The following is an 18,194-nucleotide window of genomic DNA, read 5'->3' on the forward strand; positions in this document are numbered from 1 at the left end:
CTGGTAAGACTCGTAGTCGTGTTTGTGGGCAACAGATGTGAGAGAAGAAAGAGGGGAACTGTTCAAGCCCGTGGGACATTGCCGCCTTTATAGCTTGCACCCTCCTATTTATCCGTATTATTGTGGCTATGTACATAATTAGGGCCAACAACTGCAGTCGGATGCTGCTTGGAAGCTGCGCTGCACAGATTCTATAGGTCCTCGTACATGACCAAGGCTCGAGTGTCGGACTCGGTTTGAGCGGAAGTTAAGTGTCTGCCTGTTTTGGCGCGGAAATACATTTCCGAAGCGCATCATCACTTTTTGCCCTACTGCTTAACTACCTCGCTCTGTTGTACGGGGTTAGAAATCAACTGGGAAAAGAAACTCAAGCAGCTGATGACACAGTACTTTCAGTTTGACATAGAAATTTGTCCAATCTATATATAAGGCCAGTATAGTAGTCGTCGCGGTACTGTACTGCAATAGAACTGCGTTGAACTCCTGCAGTAGGCGCCCGGCGCCAGCACAAGGTCGGGCTCTGTGTCCTTCAAAAGAACTCTATTGTTGTACATTACCTTGGACTCAATCGATTAATGAATGCAGCGAAGTGGCTCGTCATCGTAGGCTTCGTCCTCTTCCCAATCAGCAAGCTGCAGCAAGGGAAGCGTTGCTCGCTCGATGCTCAACTGCTTGCGGCCAGCGCACTGGAGCGATTCTCCCGACACGAAACCCTCCGAAGGTGCAAGCGACGCTCGCTAGCTCTGCTGAGTATCGACTACAGCCTGAGGAGATAGGCTAGCCGAGCCAAACGCAGCACCACCATCGTCGTCGAACGAATCGTATGGATACGAATCAAACTCATCATCCGTTTTCGCGGTTTTGCACTAGGGAAGACAGCACCAGTCTTGCCAAAGACGGTGGCGAAACCAATTTGGCGGGGGCAGGGAGGTCCATTGTCAGACTCGAATAAAATGAGTCACAGATTGCCCCAAAAGCAGCAAACCGCCAGATATGGCGGTCAGGAACTGCATCCAGTATTGGACTTGAATTGTATTGTTGTTGGTTTAGGGCAGAAAGAAGAGCTGGAGACGGTGCTGGACACACTAAGCTGCATTCAACTTTAGCCCCGTACTGCGCTGGCATTGGAGGGCACCCGCCGGCGGCTGTCTCACTTATTCGAAGGACGCATCATGGGGAATCACCAACGATCAAGAGCTTTCCTTTATCATGGAGATCGTCCAGTTCAAGAGATGTCCGCACATACTGTAGTCCTATACTTCTTTTTTGGGGGGATTTATTGAATAAAAGGCACGATGAACCGTTCGAGTCTGCAGGTTTTCCAAACACGTACGATATGGGCGACCTATCCGACCTCTGTCCGCCATGGCCCCGTACGATGAATCCCGCACTTTTGGGAGATGGCGCGGAGTGTAGTGTACGACGGCCCGAGGACATCATCAGCGATAGAGCGAACTCTGCGGACAGTGACGCTGCTGCCTCTATGAAGCAGTCGCTTGAAATGTCGTCTTTGCCGCCCGACAACAGTATCGAGAGGCTAGTCTAGCCTTCTATGGAGAGGACAAACGGTCGAGGTACGCATGGGAAATATTTTGCGTACAGGAGAGAAACCTCACGGCTTGGCGGCAAAATTTCTGGTAGAATATAGAAAATGAAGGTTTACTACCTGTATTCAAGGTTGACTGTCGTGATTGACCATTGCATCGAAGCTATTGTTCGGCTCACGTGCAAAAAGAGTATGAATATTGAAGAGGTGAAAGAAGCGGGTTAAGGGGGTGGCTGGTCTCGTCAGCCACAGGGCGAAGCGGCTGTGCTACGTGGGGCGGGCTACTAGTTCGATTGCAAGCAGGCTCGAAACGGCGACACATGCCATGATCAACTTCTTATCCGACATAACGACGTAATTGAGTAGGCACGAAAAGGCAACGCGCCGCGTAACGTACGCCGATGACCGGTGACCGACAATATGAGTCGAAATTCGACACAGCATGGCGGCGAGCACAACAGGAGCGGGGATAAGCTGGCGACTGGAGCACGGCAGCATGACGACAGTTACTACCAAGAATATCAGTTGAGGTGACCGTCGCTTATGTGTTGCAAGAGAGACGACAGCACAGCAACACGGTTAGCGACACGGTTGTTATTCACTGCTTCGAATGCTCAAAGAACCCCGAAGCACGCCGGCACACAATGACTCCTTAGGCCAGCGAGACCCAGTCCCCACGGGACCAGCGTGATAGACATGGCCAGACCGACCTGCATACATCGTGCGATAGACGCACCCCACCGACGATTCTCCAACCGACAGCCGAGCAGGATTGCATGATCCATAGCGAAAAGAGCCGACGAGGCTACAAAAGGCCAGTGCATTGGCAGAGGCAGAGGAATGGAGCACCGGCGGTCGGCAGGTACGGGGCCAGTGAGGCAACACGATTCCGCGCCATCGGCCGTCGTGTCTGCGAATGGCCTAACCCACTCCGACATACAATATCCTCTTGCGAAGCCTTACACCTGATCGAAAAAGGTGTCGCCCAAGGGGTCGGCGTCGGCCACGGGGACGAATCGCTCCAACAGGGCTTTCGCCTGCGACAACCATCCCGTGAGCCTTTGGATTTGCTGCAGGAGCCTGTATTCGATGTCAGTTGACGATCTGCGCCAGACTGAACACACGGTGACGTACAGCTGTTCGACCTTCTGTGTGCTGTCCGGGCACTGTGGTCAGATAAGCGCATCGTTGCGACGGCGGTGGAGACCTACAAAGTCGTGAATCTGGCGAGACGTGGGCGTGCGTGAGTAGGAGAGCTCGGCCGTACGAGGGCGGGGATAGGCTTACTTTTCGTTGTGGAGGGCTAGCTCGGACTGGACGGCGTTGAACTTTTCCAGCAGCTCATTCACCTTGTGCAGCAGTTCCTGGGTGTCGCCCGACCTTCTTCGTTTTCAGTACAACGCGCGGACTGGATGTGGAGGGACCTACGGTGGCGGGAAGCTGAAGGGGCCCGAGTCGTAGCCTTCTTCATCGTCGAAGAAGTTGGGAACGTCTGGAAAGGACAGTGGTTGTTGGTTCGGAGGCTGGAGCTGCGTGGCAGAAGGAGCGACAGTCTTGGGCGCAGGGGCAGGAGCGGGTGCAGGCGCGGGCGCCGTGGTGGCATGGCTTGCTGATGGTCGGGCCTGCCGTGGGTGGCGCGGACGCTGTGCACCGTATCGCTGCGAAGGGAGCATGTCGGCGTGGATGGAAGTGACGGATGAATAGAGGAAGTTACAGGTGAAGGAGAGCAAGGTGGGCGAAGGATAATGGAATATGCAACTCACTGAGAGCCTTGGCCCCAAAACTAGTATTTCTGTGGCCCGATTCGTGCGGTGCTGTAACGAAGCAGCAAGCATAGATGCGAGCCCAGCACGGTTTAGTGGCTGGGCTGTCAGGCGCGGAGTTGGGCTTTCCAGTTGGGAAGTACTAATCCATAACCTACACGTATGGGCAGAGGCGACGTTCTGGACAAAGTACGACTTGTGAAGCATAGCCGTGCAAGAGCCGATTAGCAGCATCCGACTCGGAGCAGACGTGGCGGAGGGTCGAAGTGAGCCTGCACCGAAAGCGGCCGACAGCGTGTGATTTCGGATCTTTGGCCTATTCGTGAGCAAGCGGCTCATCTGCAGCTGCCGTCAGTCCGGACTCTACGCGTGGGACGTACCACCGTGTTCTGGCGTGGATTCTGACTCAGAGGCATTCCATCCTATGGTCCTCAGTCGAGCGCCAGATCAGCAGAACGAGATGGACCGGGGCTGGGATCCGGTTCTGGATTAGCACTGCTTCCCACACCCGAGCGGCTCCAGTACCGCTTCCGCCCCCGCGCGTGAACAGCCCTTTCGGTGCTGGTTCTGGGTCGCCGATTTAGACGCTGGATGGCTTCGGCGCGCCACTGATCGACCCGTTCCCGAGCCAGTCTAGATGTCTGCAGAATTGCATGGGCGACATTGTGACCAAGGACTGGAAAGAGCGCGTGAGGATGTTCATACCCCCGGAGAGGCGAAGCAGCAAGGTCTCGCATCGTCGTGGACCAGTTCTAGGGTGCGTCCATTCTGGCGAACGTCCATTCTGGTGGACTTCCATTCTGGTGTGCGTCAATACGACTTTTCGGCCTGCTCAGAGCCGAGCGCAGTCGTTTCCACCCCAGATGAACACGGGCAGACATTGCACTGGCGAACGAGCACGAGCGGTTCCGGCGGCGGCATGTCCACCGCAGTACGCCTTGACGAGTACGTGTTGCCAAACCACATGGATCTATGCAGTCCGTGCTACAATACGAGAGCGAGTGACCGCACGAGCGCGGAATCAGGGCGCAGGGTCATGGAAAACTACGGGCGGCGGCGACGATTTGCCATTCAAGAAGCACGGCGAGGGAAAGGGTAAAGTGCCATGTATGTACGTAAGTATGCACCAATACATTATATTCATCTATTCTATTCGCGTCTCTGCATTGGCTCTGCTCACGGGGTCGGGACTGCCCGATCCGCGCCAACAGGTTCGTAGCCAGCACCACGTACAGGCGCAGAGGCCGGCTTCGCTGGCCGCACTGCCACTAGCAGGTGCAGGGGAAAAACCTCTGTACATGAGATGCTCGAATGTAGGAGGAAAACCCGGGTGGCCAAGGCGGGCAGGAGATGACTCGAACTGCGGACGCCAGAGCCAGCCCGATACCACTCCGCAGGAGATGACTCGACCGCGTGAGGGAGACCGAGCAAAAAGACCATCAACCAGCCCGACAGGAGTCAGTTCAAGCTCTTGGACAACACAGGCGGGAGTCAGACAAGCTGCAAGCAGGAGTCTGTTCAAGCCGCAAGGCGCCAGCTACGCCGGAGTTCGCATTTTACTCTGCTATCCCTCTACTAGCGCCCTTCGAAGATGTCGCATAGCGTCCTACCCATTTCGCTCGGCTGTTCTGGCATAGTGACGGCAAGTAGACAAATGGTTGGCTGAACGGACTGGGGGAGACTGGCTCTGATGTTGGCTCGTTCTGATTCCTAACTAATGCACCTTGACAGCCGATTTCTTGCCGTTTGCTTTCAGAGGTGTCCGAGCGCCTGCATGGACTGACTGGTGGCCATGGGCACGAGGCTTCTCTATGCTCCATTTACCCCGACCATTGCTTGCTAGTGAGACTTGTCGCGACCCATAAGATAGCCCTGCCGGCAAGACCAGTTGCCCCGCACCCAAATGGGTCGGTCAGAGCTGGAGCCGGCCCAATTAACTCTAATGCAACTTCCATTCTCTTGCCTCCAACATAGTGACGAAATAACAACAATGGCAGCCCGGATGATGAACAGTCGAGCAGCTGCCGAGGGTGAAGCTCCAAGCCGCTTCGTTAGTGTTCTACTCGTACAGTGCCATACACCGCAACACGATGATCGACCCGATGATTGATCGTCACTAGATACAGGCATATTTGCCGATGCAGCTTTTTCGCCTCGGCGTGGCACAACACGCCGGCATCGATGCCGTCCCCAAGCCGCAAGGAATTATACTCCGACTACTCCTCGCGACTTTCGCAGCTCTCCCATGGGCTTCCCGGCAATAGATCCATACGGACAATAAACTTGATTCAAAAAAAGATCCATCATACTATGTTGTCTCGCATAGTATGTCGCTTTGCCGAGACACTGTATTCATGGCTTGGTGCCACTGAGCTGATTGGGGACTCGACGTCGACTTTTACCGTCGTCTCCAGTTTGATGCATGACAACCCACTCGCGACTTCGCCCAAGATGTCTTCGGTACTATCCTGTCTCGTAAACCAGGCCCTTTGAGACCGGATCTGGTCGGAAAGTGAGTGTTGGGGCGGGCGCGGACCTTGTATTTCCTTGAACAGCAACGATCTCCGGGTGACCGCATATAGGATCGTGTCGACCCAACCGGACGAAGTGAAGAGGCAGCCGGCAAAGAAGTAGTAGCTGTCCGGGGGTTTGCGGTTCGACATGCTGGCCATTCGTCCAGCTCTGTATAATGAGTGGTCAGCGACTCGTTTCCGCGATAGCAAAGGGGTGTTGACTCACGCCAGAGGTAGCGTCAACACGGTATAGACCAGAGCGTAGGCCAGCATCACCCTACTAGCTTTGTTCAAGCTTTCAATGCTTGCATTGCTTCGAAGACGGCCTCCGGGCTTTCTCGCTCTTAACAAATGCCAGAAGCCAACAATGTACACCGCGATCGAGCCGAACTCTATGATGAAAATCCAGAGATAATGCAACAGAAGTCGTAGCTCATCGTAGTCCGATTTGATCCAACACTAGGAATGGTCAGCTATAACCTTGAAGATTTTGAAGGGGGCATGAGGTCCTCACCCAGACGCCAGCACGCTCAAAGATATAACGCCCTCCGACGACAGGCACAAGAGAGGTAAGGAGAAGAGCAAGTCCCCAAACGGCTGAAACAGCGGCAAAAAAACCTCGGTGGGATAGGCTCTTCGCGAAGACCACTTGATACACCGTATGGACCGCGATGGCCATGACGAAGAACGCGCTCGCCACGTCTCCAATCTGGATCAGCCAGCCTTGCACGAAGCAAGCATCGCTAGGCCCGATGATTTCGCGTTCCAACGCCCAATAAAACGAAATAAGAAACCCCAGAGATTGAAGGCAATCGGCCAGGATGAGCTGGTAAATTAGGACGATCGATTGGTTGTGCGCGATAGAACTAGTGTAGAACTTTTGCCAGGAAATCATGCACCAGGTGATGAAACCCAACAGGCTCGTCGTTAACAGAAATGAAAGCAACGCAAGGCAGCCGATAGCTAGTAGTCCGTTGAAGGTCGAATCGTCCATATGGAGGAGGCTGTCCTCCGGTGACGCCTCGTACGACGACATAGCATCAAAGAAAGATAAGTATGCTCTAAAAAGCTGAGTTCCGTCGGTGTCGAAACAAACCTGTGTTTGAGGGCAGATCTAAAAATCCATATAGCTGGATAGGGCCAATGGCATCCGCATCGGGAAGGTTTACCCTGGAACTAAAGCGGGGAAACTGTAGCCTACACTGCGGAGAAGTCGTATAGAACGACTCGCTAGCGAACAGCGCCTTAAATATTGACTTGGGCCAGCTCATATAGCGCTTATCGATCACAGTGAGCGTAGGCAATCCACGAAATCAAACCCTCTCGTATAACTTACAAGGGTTCGACAGGTATCGGGCTTTATCAATTAAAGATTACCTTGTCTAATATGCATACAACAGTGATATGTTCCTCGGGTGAATGGTTGTTTGTATGTCATATCCTCCATCTACGTGGTATCAGGTCATACCCCATGATCTATACCCCGTATCAATCAAACCCATTCACCATTTAAATTTGGGACGGCAGGCAAAGCTATCAGCTATGGGGAGGGGAACAGTACGCCGGTGGAGACGAGATCACCGGCGCAAGGAAGGATGGATCAGTTAGCCCTGACTAGCGCAGCACTATATGCGCTACTGGTCATGCATAAGTGATACACTCAGCTCATTACGAAAAGTCCGTCACGGTGACATTTTCCATTCGTGTGTCACCATGTCGCTGGGTAATATGGATTCCCAAAAAGTCTGGGAGTATATGGTCCATATAGCTCCAACCAGGAGGATGGTCGAATTTCAAGCCATCTAAATCGAAGTGTGCGGGGGAAGCCCCCGATGTTATTGATTCGAACTTGGTTTCGGCATCAAGTATAATATCTGAGCTAACGTATGACGCTTGAATATTTGGCGGAGACGCTCGGGGGGCTCCTGTCGTGAGCATGGGTAGTGGTATTTCAGCACTTGTGGGGCGAGAGGCTTCACACTGGTGGAATAATTCAAACTCTCTTCCAACTGATACCATGTCGTCTCAAGCGAAATCCTCGGCAGGCACGACCGCGAAAGCGCACTTCTACCGCCCCCAGCACTGGAAGCATTTGGTACTCGGACATGGGCTAGGTCTGTTTTCAGACGTCCGCTGGCAACCAGCATGTCGATGGGCGCTGGCAAGCGGTACAAGCGCCTCGAGAGCCGCTCCTTCAGCACATACTGTAATACGGTAGGTCGTCTACGTTGCGTATGTACGGGGGCCACAACTACGCCGGCATGAAATGTGACGCAACATGGTTAGACTGGCTGCCAAGAAACACTTCTTAATCGAGAAATCGGTAGCTTCACAAGATGATCAACCCTTAAATGGCAGGTTGAGTACTGTACTTTATTGCGCTGGTCACTTCTGGAGACTGGGCCTCGAGATACGAAGCCTGGAATATCGGGGTAGCTTTCGGTAGCATGGTCAGGAAAGGATACAAAACGGGTGTACTTTACCCAGAGGTACTTTGGCTACAGCAGAATTCCGACAGTTGGCGCTTGCGCGAGCCTGAAAACAACGGCGTAATCATATGGTAATACAGCGAATTGACAGCTGGATACGTGAAGTAAAGATTCTTGCTTTGGCTTGGTCGCTAGGCGCTGGCACTGGCTTGTGGAGCGAACAGTTGACCCAAGTACCCCGCAGCCCCATATCCACAGGGCCTCCACGCTAAAAGTGCATTCATTCACAGGTAGGACAGAGTTGCTTAATTTCAAGCAATGAAACAAGTGGATGCAAAATGGTAGATAGGGTGCTGTAAATCTAGCCCACGCCCTCAATCGGCTCTGAGTCAGACGCTTCGCGCATCGAGTACTTCAGTAGATCTCTCATTCTTTCCTGGAAGTATTCTTCCCGATTGGTTGAACTAAGCAATAAAATATCAAAACATTCAGGTCTATTCACAGTGAAATATATCCTTGATTGGTCTCATAAGTACCCGACAGCAGTAGCTATGTGTGAGCTAAATGGTCGGATCATGGTTCGACAGCGGTGGCGTTTCATCACTCTAAAAACCTTCACCTCCAAGTCTAGCCGGAGCCTACCGCTAATAGACTTTATATCCCGTATTGCAGCCTGTGCACGCTTTTTCGGTATCAAACGAAGACATCTTTATTAAGAGTGGAAGGTAGCCAACATAATAAGGTGATATCTGATAATAACGAGAGAAAGTGGTTGACAAATTGACGAGAATTCTGGCTTGGATGTACCGTGAAAAGGCGCGTTCGTGGGGCGAAACGTGGTTGCTCGTGAGGGGGGGCGGGTGCCCTGGCTTACCAGCTCGTGGCTGTGGCAGTTTGGCTATGATGTCCAAAACCGCGATAGTAGGCGCTGGGTTACAAGCTGTGTATCGTCGCCAAAGACCCATTGCCCAAGAATATCCATCTATCAGGTCTCCAGGTGTACTCACCGGAAGCGATATTTTCAACATCGTTCATGGGAATCCTATTTCAAAGCTTGTGGAAATGCATGCTCAATTCTCATGAATTTACCGAAAATTGGTTCTGTCAAATATGTCTTAAGAGATGACGGACTGAAGAAAACAAAGCAGCTACATCAATCCCGCGGCCAAAAACAATGGCCAAGAAACAGTAACCACGCTCTATGGGTAAGTAACAAAAAGCCCTCTTAGGCCCAGTCAGTACCAATATCAATTGCCTCGACGCCATCTGCAAGAAGGTTGAACAGCCAAACTCTACCCGTAACGACCAAATATTGAAACCAGCTCAGCCCGTGCTGCGCCAATCCATGATCTTCATAACGATCAATCAGCAATTTGCCCAAATGTCGTATATGATGACCTTGGTCAAAGCTTTGGGGTGGTGGCCTTGGGGCCCATTCTAGTTGCCCACCTGCTGTAGCTTCACGGAGAAGTTCAACACACCTAAGGCAGGCCGGCTGATGAGTCCCGCGGTATTCATAAGACCCGTAACGAGCTGCTGTGAAATGCATCAGCGTCATTGACGCAACGGCATGCAGGGCTGAGTTTGGGTGTAGAACAGCTTTCTCCAGAAGAGCCTCTAGATAGGAATGAAATACATCCTTTTGCCCTAGCCAGTAGATGGCTGAAAGGCCATTCTCGTGGTTGCCGGCCGCGGTATCGCTCCTCCAATCGAAGAGATCATGAGTTGCCATCATGATCTGTGGCGCAACCAGTCCTTCTTCCAAATCGCCCAATTCAAAGACATAGACTGAGTATGGTGTTGTACAGCTGCTTACCGCTCTCCAGGCCATAACTGAGGTAAACGACGCGCCGATGCCAATTCCCGAAGCTTGAAGCAGGCTTCCGTCAACAATTGCGTTCACAGCCCGCCCTCCATGATAACGAGCGGCGCCCACCGCAAGAGCGACCATTCTGATCCGAACATCGTATTCAGAACCCGTGAAACTGTGGTAGTCATCGCAGACAGCGAGATGAGAAATAGAGGCTAGCTTTGCGGCTTGTTCTGGTGTACCCCAAGCTAGGAGAGTTATAGCGCACGCAAATGTCCCAGACTCGTATGCAGCGGTAGCAAGAAGGCTGGAAGACGGAAAGAACGCGTCCCCAATGATCTGGCCTTGCCAGTGTCGCAAGAAGTTGGCCTTCTTATCAACGTGTGCAATCCCCTGACGTTCCCCGCCATAATGATTGGAAATGATAGACGCACAGCCATCATGTGCAGCTTGGATGGTGCTGGGACCGAACCGGCGCAGGAACTCATTCCCAAGCTTCGAACAGGAGCGCGCCCAATAAGCTTCTGCTCTTGAATTTGTCATCCTTGGGACACAATATGACAGCTCTTGACCTTGAACGGGCATTCTGTCAAGCTCTCGTCCTGCTCGGCCCTTGGTCGCTTGCGTGCGCTCGCCATGATTTATGAGGTACTCTGGCCGACGGGCGCGTCCGAAGAAGAAAAAAAGATGAGTCGGCGGAGAGTAGTCGGTTAGACAAGGCAGCTTCTGGTCTGGTCAAAAGACTGGCGCGTTCTGCGAGGTTGAAGCGCAGGTGGAATGATGATCCTGGTGGAGGCGCCCTGGGTGAGGGAAACAGTTCGTCGCAAACCCAGCCGATTGGTGATGTATATCCCTTGAGCGCGTGCCTGCCAACACTCGGTGCCGCAATGGCTGCTCCTCTGTTTCTGTACCCCCCAAAATCGGGGTCCACTTTTGTCCATGTGCAGCTACATAATATATTGCTAGGAAAGACGTTATGGCAAGCGTCGCACTGATGAGGGCTCTCTACGAGAACCGGAACAGTACAGATCTAATATTTTCAGCGCTAAAAGAACAAGAGGAACTGAGCATTTCGACCTCTCCAGGGTCACACTGGCCGTTACTAGGGGATTGAATCAAGGAAGCCGATTTGGACTCAGCGCCTCTTAAACTAGCGCTGAGGCGACGGCCGCCAATGCCAATCAACCATTTCGCGGAGCCCAAACTGTCTCGACCTACAACTTCTCCCAAGCATCCCTGGTTACGCCTACGCAACCCAAACAGATATGCAGTATGTGCGCCCAGTTACGAAGCATGGCAATTGCGCTGATTGGTTTCAGGGGTCGATTTTGAGCTGGCACGCACGCCGGCAATGCCCTACGCTGGGTATACTTTACGCCGGTTATAAAGCCTAAACGCAGGGCACGCGTGATACGCATCTCACCAGAGTTTTGAACGGGGCTGTCTGGGCGTCCATTAGTGCTGCGTGGATCCTTACAGGAGCGTAAAATGGTTAAGCTGCGGTAGGGCAGATGTAGACCTTAGGATGTAGATCCACCCATTTTATGTTGCTGTGAACGTCCAGGCCTTGTATGGGTCAGGTCTAGAGGGAACCATTGCTGCTGGACAGTCTTCCCCTTGTATATCACCAGTGGAGGCAGAGCGTTGCCAGTTGCCGAGATACACGCGAGAAGGGATGTCCAAGCACGAGATCCAGGCTGTTTCTTTCGGATTAGACGGGTCTCAGATGATCCAAGGACAAGACCATTCGACCTCTACCATCCAGAATACCAGTCTCGTCCATATTGTATCGGTTGGCAGCTTTAATGACCTTGATCTCCGGCATGGCGAGATGGTTGAACCAATGCCTGATAATATCAGTTGTGGCTCCATTAATGCGCTGAGAATCGATTGCTCTGCTTCTCTGTGCCTTGATTGATGGATTTATCTTAATAATAGACTATACCCAGCTCTTCCCAAGAGGCTGGGAGTCTCCATTGATCTGAATGATGCGCTCAGCGAAATCCTTCAGTTGTTGATGAGTTAGTGGAAGACCTAGCTCAGCCTGGATGCGAACCTGTTCCGCCAGATGGCTCTCTTGGGCCGGAAAAAGCCTCTGGAGATCGGTCCACGCTATGCTAAACAAGACAAAGCTACAGACTTGAGTAACGCGACCACACATCGCCAGTTCTTCTTGATCGATGATGGAATCTATTCAGAGAAAACCCCAGTGTTTGGCGCATGGAGGCCAAGGGTGGTGATTGGTTTGGGCGCATCCCCCATCCCACCCTGGAAGCATCGTCAGGTTGGGCTAACTGGAATGGACGGAGCAGGCCAGCCAGATGTTACGCTAACGCCTGGGATCTTTTTTAACATGCATCCCAATGTCGTGGCACGCATCCATAGCGGAGTTTCCTTTCGCTTCTCCCCTACAGTCGGGAAGTTGGGTGGATGGTGATGTAGTACAGCATGCAAGTCCGAAGGGCCGAGTCTCCTGGGCAATTGTACTGCAGGTTTCGCGGCATAACGGCATACTTTGGCGGTGGGCTTGTTTTGTCACCCACTTGCGTGGACTGGACCTATCTCGGCAATTGGAATAGTGGACTAACCCATAGTAATACACAGTTATGATCTCATAAGAACGTCACGGCAGCAGGATTCAGAAATATAAATAATTGTATCCCGACTTGCAGTTTGATTGTCCGTTTAAATGTTTTGACTCTAAACACCACAGAAACTCATTTTATTTACCCGGCTATACTTGGAAGAAACACGCCCCCTTCAACAACCAACACGATGCACGCCATCGGGGTCTCCCAATACGGCCCTCCCGACAACCTACAGTCCCGGGAGATTCCGAGGCCTTCGACACCAACGGGACGTCAGATGCGCATCGAGACTAAAGCCGTGTCGGTCAACCCGATCGACATCAAGGTGCGCGGCGGGACCTACGACGACCCACCGGACTACTATGAGCGTGTGCGGGGCCTCACCAAGGGCGAAGAGCCCAACTTCCACGTCATGGGCTATGACGGCGCGGGCGTGGTGCGTGAGGTCGGGCCCGACGTGCGGCACTTCAAGGTCGGCGACGAGGTGTACTACCTCGGCAACCCCGTCTTGCAGGGCAGCTACGCCGAAGAGCAGCTGGTCGACGAGCGCCACATGGGCCACAAGCCGCGCTCGCTCGACTTCGTCCAGGCCGCCGCCATGCCACTCACCTACGCCACCGCCTACGAGGGGCTCGTGGACCGGCTGGGCATCCAGCCCGAAGAGAAGGCCGCCATTATCATCATCAACGGCGGCGGCGGCATGGGCGCCATCGCGTCGCAGATCGCACGGCGCGTCCTGAAGCTGCCCGTCGTCATCACGACGGCGTCGCGGCCCGAGACCGAGTCCTTCTCGCGCGACGTCGGCGGTGCCACCCATGTCGTCAACCATCGCGACGACATCGTGCGGCAGATCCGCGCGCTGGACCTGCCCGGCGACATGCCCCTCAAATACGCCTTCATCACGTCGCGCACGGAGCAGTACCTCAGGCCCATCGCGGACCTGCTGGCACCCTTCGGCCGCATGTGCAGCATCGTGCAGGCGCGCTTCGACATGTACGGCACGCAGTGCATGAGCAAGTCACTGACCTTCTCGTGGTGCTGGCTCGCCACGGGCGCGTACCATGGCTACGTCAACGACCAGGAGGAGAAGCACCGCGAGTGGTACGAGAAGCTGGCGTCGCTGCTCGACGACGGCACCATCAAGTGCCACCTTACCCAGCGCAAGCGGCTCACCCTCGGAAACATTCGCGAGGCACACAAGCAAACCGAGGCCGGCAAGGGTATCGGGAAGACGGCGCTTGGAGTCGACGAGCCTGGGGACCACCCAGTTTTCCAATAAGTTGTGGCTATGAAAGGTTGGACCACGGGTTCAACAAGCTTGGCGGGGGTATGGGCACAGCAGATGCTCGCATGATATCGAATCTCTTATAAGATAACAGCCTGTAACTGGAGGAAATAGTGTTTAATGAATTCTCTCCTTGATTATAGAAGTATACGGGCAGTGTAATACGAAAAGAAGCGCTTTATCGTTAAGTGGTTACGGCCCTTCGGCAAGTAGGCCTACTGTTGAGCGCTCGCCGATGCAAGGAGAGACTTCGCAGACTTCTGAGCAGACTGCGCAGCCTGGGCGAAAAGAGTAGCAGCGACCTTGGCTGGCATGCTCAGAAAAGGCGAGTGGCTGAACTTCAGGCTGTCGGTGAAGGAACAGGCAGGGAAGGCGGATTGGAACCGCTTCTGGGCGGCAAGCGGGTTGGCCTGGTCCTCCTCGGCGAAGATGTAGCCCATCTCGAAGTACGAGGCCCGCAGCTCAAAGACGGCTCCGTCGTTGGACGACTTGACGCTCTGCGGATGAAGCTGGGATCTCACCTTTTCGGCCAGACTCGAATCCACGTCGCCGTAGAATACGTCGACCAGGTTTTCGGAACCTTCAGGACAGATGAAGTTGCCTAGAATTATATCTATTTCATGGGGGACCTGGCCCGCTAGTCATGCTAATGCGCCATTGCTACTTTTCTGACTCTGCACTCCAGTAGGCCAACAGGTGTGGGCAGCTATGGACTGGGTTCGCAGCGCTCGGCCTGTCGAGAGATGTAATGGCAGCTGTGAGATTTGACTTGGTGCCTGAAGCCAAAAGACAGCCGTGCCGCCATCTATTCTCCAAAGAACAAGAGACAACGCAGGGTGGAGTACAAAGAGGGAGGAAACCGCACACCCATAAGCAATGAGAAGATTACCATGGGCTGCCCACACAGGGTAGCTGCACCAAAGCGTATTCCATAGACTTCTCTAAAGAACGATCTCATCAACGTCTGTGCTAGGTTCTTGTCCAGTTCGTGAAGATGACAGAAACACGTGGCACCACCTCGTAGCATGCTAGCATTTGCTTCCGTGATATAAGCAGGTGGGCTTCTTTGCACACCGGCCTTCCATCGTTGGAGCAGGCAGTCCAGGATCTCCACGCTCTCCTCCACTGTAGCCGTGTATTGTCTGCGAACCCAAGCCTTGTAATCGTGGGGGCCCTTCTTGCCGGGAACCTACCACCCGCGGCCGTAGATTTCGTACGCGCGAAGTACGCCCTTTACCTGTCCGAATTTCAAGGTGTCGTTAATGGCTTCCATGGTCTCGTTCTATTTCTCAAGTGCTATGAGCAAGTGAGTATGCATCTGGCTCATTGTGACATAGGGTGGGAGGTCAAATTGCCGGTTAAGGTCTCCTGCCATACCCGGTTTCTGAATTGTAGCGCGAATCAATGTGGCGGGTGACGGTGCTTGCCATATTGAATGTACCATTTGTACGGTCTTCGCCCTGGAATGTGACAAAACGGGCCGCTCAAGCAGCATCTTTGGCACAAGACAGCTGTTTTGGGAATGGGATGTCGGGATGGCAATTGGCTTCGAAAGCACCTGAGACTCCCTCCTGGTTTCAGAAAACAAGGGAGGTTATCTCCCCAGTCCTCCAGCACGGAAAGCGCCCACTAGACTTGTTCCTCGGAGGGTGATACCGTTTGGGTGTCCCAATGTAATGTCGAAGCCACCACAGTTGGCAGTTCTCTCGTTGCAGCCCGGGATTTTATAAAAGCTTAGTCGCATTGACGGAGAATCCAGCCGGGTCGGAAAGGAGGAGTCGTATCGAACCGGCTGCGAGTCGGACAGACGCATGCTGGATGGGCAGCATTCTGGAAGCCGTCATTTCATGGTGTTGGGTGTGATAAGTAAGGACTGCAGTCTCTCGTCAGATTAGTGCAAAAGAGATATGTTGGCATTTTGAAGTCTGGAATGGGCACGTTGTTAAAGCGCTCAAGTTTCATGAAGGGAGGGTGCGTTAAATACCTAGGCTACTGATGCCTTATTGCTAAGGAGCGCCACTTGTGGCAACGACGGGTACAATTAATAACACGGTGATAATGAAGTCGAAGGGTGGGGTTGCAAGAGGGAGTCGAAAGAAGAGATGCGGCCAGTCAGATTAAGTATGGCTGGTTAGTTGCAATGACGATGAATTGACCAAGTGGACATCAGCTATATTGGCAGGATTGGTGCTGTGTTATTTGTGTTATTTGAGTTTTGGGTGGTCCGGTGAAAAACATACTTTGCTAATAAAACCCGTCTTCCCGCAACAATAGCTGCATCAATGCTACCAAAATAAACCACCTTAGCGCAGCGGTTGACCCAGCGCCAAATGTGTAGCCCTACGGAAGTCTTGCTGGGTGCCGATTGACTCCATTGCTGGGTCTACTAATAGCCTGGCAACCCTAGCTGCGCAATCTCAATGTAACGATTGGCGACCTTTACAAAAGGAGGTGGATCTGTCAGATGGAAGGTATCGGTACCTTGGAGGCCGATGACCCGACCAGGACCCACGAAGGGAAATATGTACTGGAACAACCGCGTTGTACCACAGACAGACAGTTCAACCAGATACAACGAATCACGCGTCTGACAGGATCGGGTCGCTTCAACCCCGCACGAGCTCTGGCCTTAATGGGAGTCACCAACAACAGCATGGCAGTACCAATTCCGTCCATAAATTAGACTCATCCGGGAGAGTTATACTGGGATGAATACTGCAAAGCCCAGAGATAGAGAGTGTATCTTGTATGGAAAGTGAATTCTCAACTTCTGAAAGCTCAAGCCTGAGAAAACAGAAAGCAATCTGGGCATACTTGCAACGACGTTATTCATTTACACATCTTTCAGCACACCTTGTCGGCATTATACAATCTCTTCTACGAGACGGGATATTCCAAAGTACACAGGCTGCGCGACGAAAATTCCCGGACCTTTTTAGACCCCTTGCACCTATCCGAACCCAGAGATCTACAGCCGAGTCACAAATCACTGGCTCGTCCGCTAAGGCAGTGTTTGGGATGGACGAATCGTCGAAAGAGCTGTTGACCGGCTTGCAAAAGTGCTCAGTCCCCCCCCTATTCTGCACATTGCTATACATATAACATATCTATTACTAATTATGCCACTATAAAGCTCTATTCTACAGGAGAATACTCGGATTTGATCATATCCTGCGGCGGAACAGATCACCGAGTCCATCGGTCAATCGTGTGCCCGCGGTCTGACTTTTTCGCTGCAGCATGTCGCAATGGGTTCAATGTTAGTTGCACGATCTGGACTAGGTTCTGCATTTAAATGGTGTAACTGATGCTTATTGTTACTTTCCCAGGAGGCAAAAGAGGGCAAAATTAGCCTCTCGGATGACGATGACAAAGCTGTCGACTTCATGATCTACTACCTCTACAATCTCAACTACCATCCTTCGTACCCACGAGAGCAGTCCGAGAATGACCTCGAGAGAAAGGAAAACAATCAAGCGGGACTTTCAGAGGGTTTGCAGCCAATATACCCACATGGAAACGAGCTCATTATCCACACCAAGGTATACGTACTAGCGGAAAAGTATCTCATCAATGGCTTAAAGGCACTCGCACTGCTCAAGTTCAATGAGGCAACCATCGAACACTCGACTAGTAACGCTCTTCTCGAGGCAACGCAGGTGGCATACCAATCCACTGTTGAGACTGATAAAGGATAAGGGACGCTGTTGTACGAACATTCTACAAATATCCTGAACTGTTAGACAAAGAGGAGGTACAGGATATTTTCAGGACACTGCCTTTCCTTGCCTATGATTTGATGATGCATGTACGCTTAGAGGGGAATTGGCCTACTACAAGATCATTTGGGGCGCGAAATCGCCACTACGTCCCTTGCCCCGAATGACCTGCGTACGTGAATGCATGGAGACACCCAGGTTCCCAGTCCCCGCGGTGTTAGAAATATCCCGGATCCACGATCGTGAAGCAAGGACTGCGAGGACATTGCTCCAAGGCGACTCACTAAAGGACTGGGAATCCGACTCGGCCAATGGAGTCGCGATGTTAGCCTTGTGTATGGTATGCGAGAAAGGTTTTCAGATTTTGAAATGTTGTAATTTAGGGAAAGGCTATGTTTAGTCCCGGTAAGAAAAGATCCCGACCATGATCTTTCACACCCTGCCATGGTTATCCTCAGCTGCAACTGTCTTCTAGTGAATATTGGGCAACGCGAGACCATCTCAGCTTCATCTTTCGAGATCGCTTCTGCTGGACTTGCTC

At 52.6% G+C, this 18,194-nt stretch overlaps 5 protein-coding genes across 5 annotated transcripts; 2 read left to right on the top strand and 3 right to left on the bottom strand.

The window, feature by feature from the left end:
• Positions 1–5,612: 5,612 nt before the first annotated feature.
• PG998_014535 (uncharacterized protein) lies at positions 5,613–6,858 on the bottom strand (the record flags this gene model as incomplete). The annotated part of the gene is made up of 3 exons (XM_066881351.1): positions 5,613–5,991; positions 6,049–6,281; positions 6,337–6,858. The coding sequence occupies 3 exons, from the start codon at positions 6,856–6,858 to the stop codon at positions 5,613–5,615; spliced, it is 1,134 nt and encodes a 377-aa protein (XP_066723482.1).
• Positions 6,859–9,476: 2,618 nt separating this feature from the next.
• PG998_014536 (uncharacterized protein) lies at positions 9,477–10,604 on the bottom strand (the record flags this gene model as incomplete). Its single annotated transcript, XM_066881352.1, has 1 exon — positions 9,477–10,604. The coding sequence occupies one exon, from the start codon at positions 10,602–10,604 to the stop codon at positions 9,477–9,479; it is 1,128 nt and encodes a 375-aa protein (XP_066723483.1).
• A 2,232-nt stretch (positions 10,605–12,836) lies between these two features.
• On the top strand, positions 12,837–13,928 carry PG998_014537 (quinone oxidoreductase; the record flags this gene model as incomplete). Its single annotated transcript, XM_066881353.1, has 1 exon — positions 12,837–13,928. The coding sequence occupies one exon, from the start codon at positions 12,837–12,839 to the stop codon at positions 13,926–13,928; it is 1,092 nt and encodes a 363-aa protein (XP_066723484.1).
• Positions 13,929–14,149: 221 nt separating this feature from the next.
• PG998_014538 (FAD binding domain-containing protein) lies at positions 14,150–15,207 on the bottom strand (the record flags this gene model as incomplete). Its single annotated transcript, XM_066881354.1, has 3 exons — positions 14,150–14,443; positions 14,824–15,123; positions 15,172–15,207. The coding sequence occupies 3 exons, from the start codon at positions 15,205–15,207 to the stop codon at positions 14,150–14,152; spliced, it is 630 nt and encodes a 209-aa protein (XP_066723485.1).
• A 1,875-nt stretch (positions 15,208–17,082) lies between these two features.
• On the top strand, positions 17,083–17,632 carry PG998_014539 (uncharacterized protein; the record flags this gene model as incomplete). The annotated part of the gene is made up of 2 exons (XM_066881355.1): positions 17,083–17,193; positions 17,264–17,632. Coding segments are annotated over 2 exons (480 nt in total), but the record flags the coding sequence as incomplete, so codon positions are not given.
• Positions 17,633–18,194: the final 562 nt, after the last annotated feature.

The sequence above is a fragment of the Apiospora kogelbergensis genome (genome assembly GCF_038363985.1).
Source record: "Apiospora kogelbergensis strain CBS 113332 chromosome Unknown utg000012l_segment0_segment0, whole genome shotgun sequence".
Classification (NCBI taxonomy): Eukaryota; Fungi; Ascomycota; class Sordariomycetes; order Amphisphaeriales; family Apiosporaceae; genus Apiospora; species Apiospora kogelbergensis.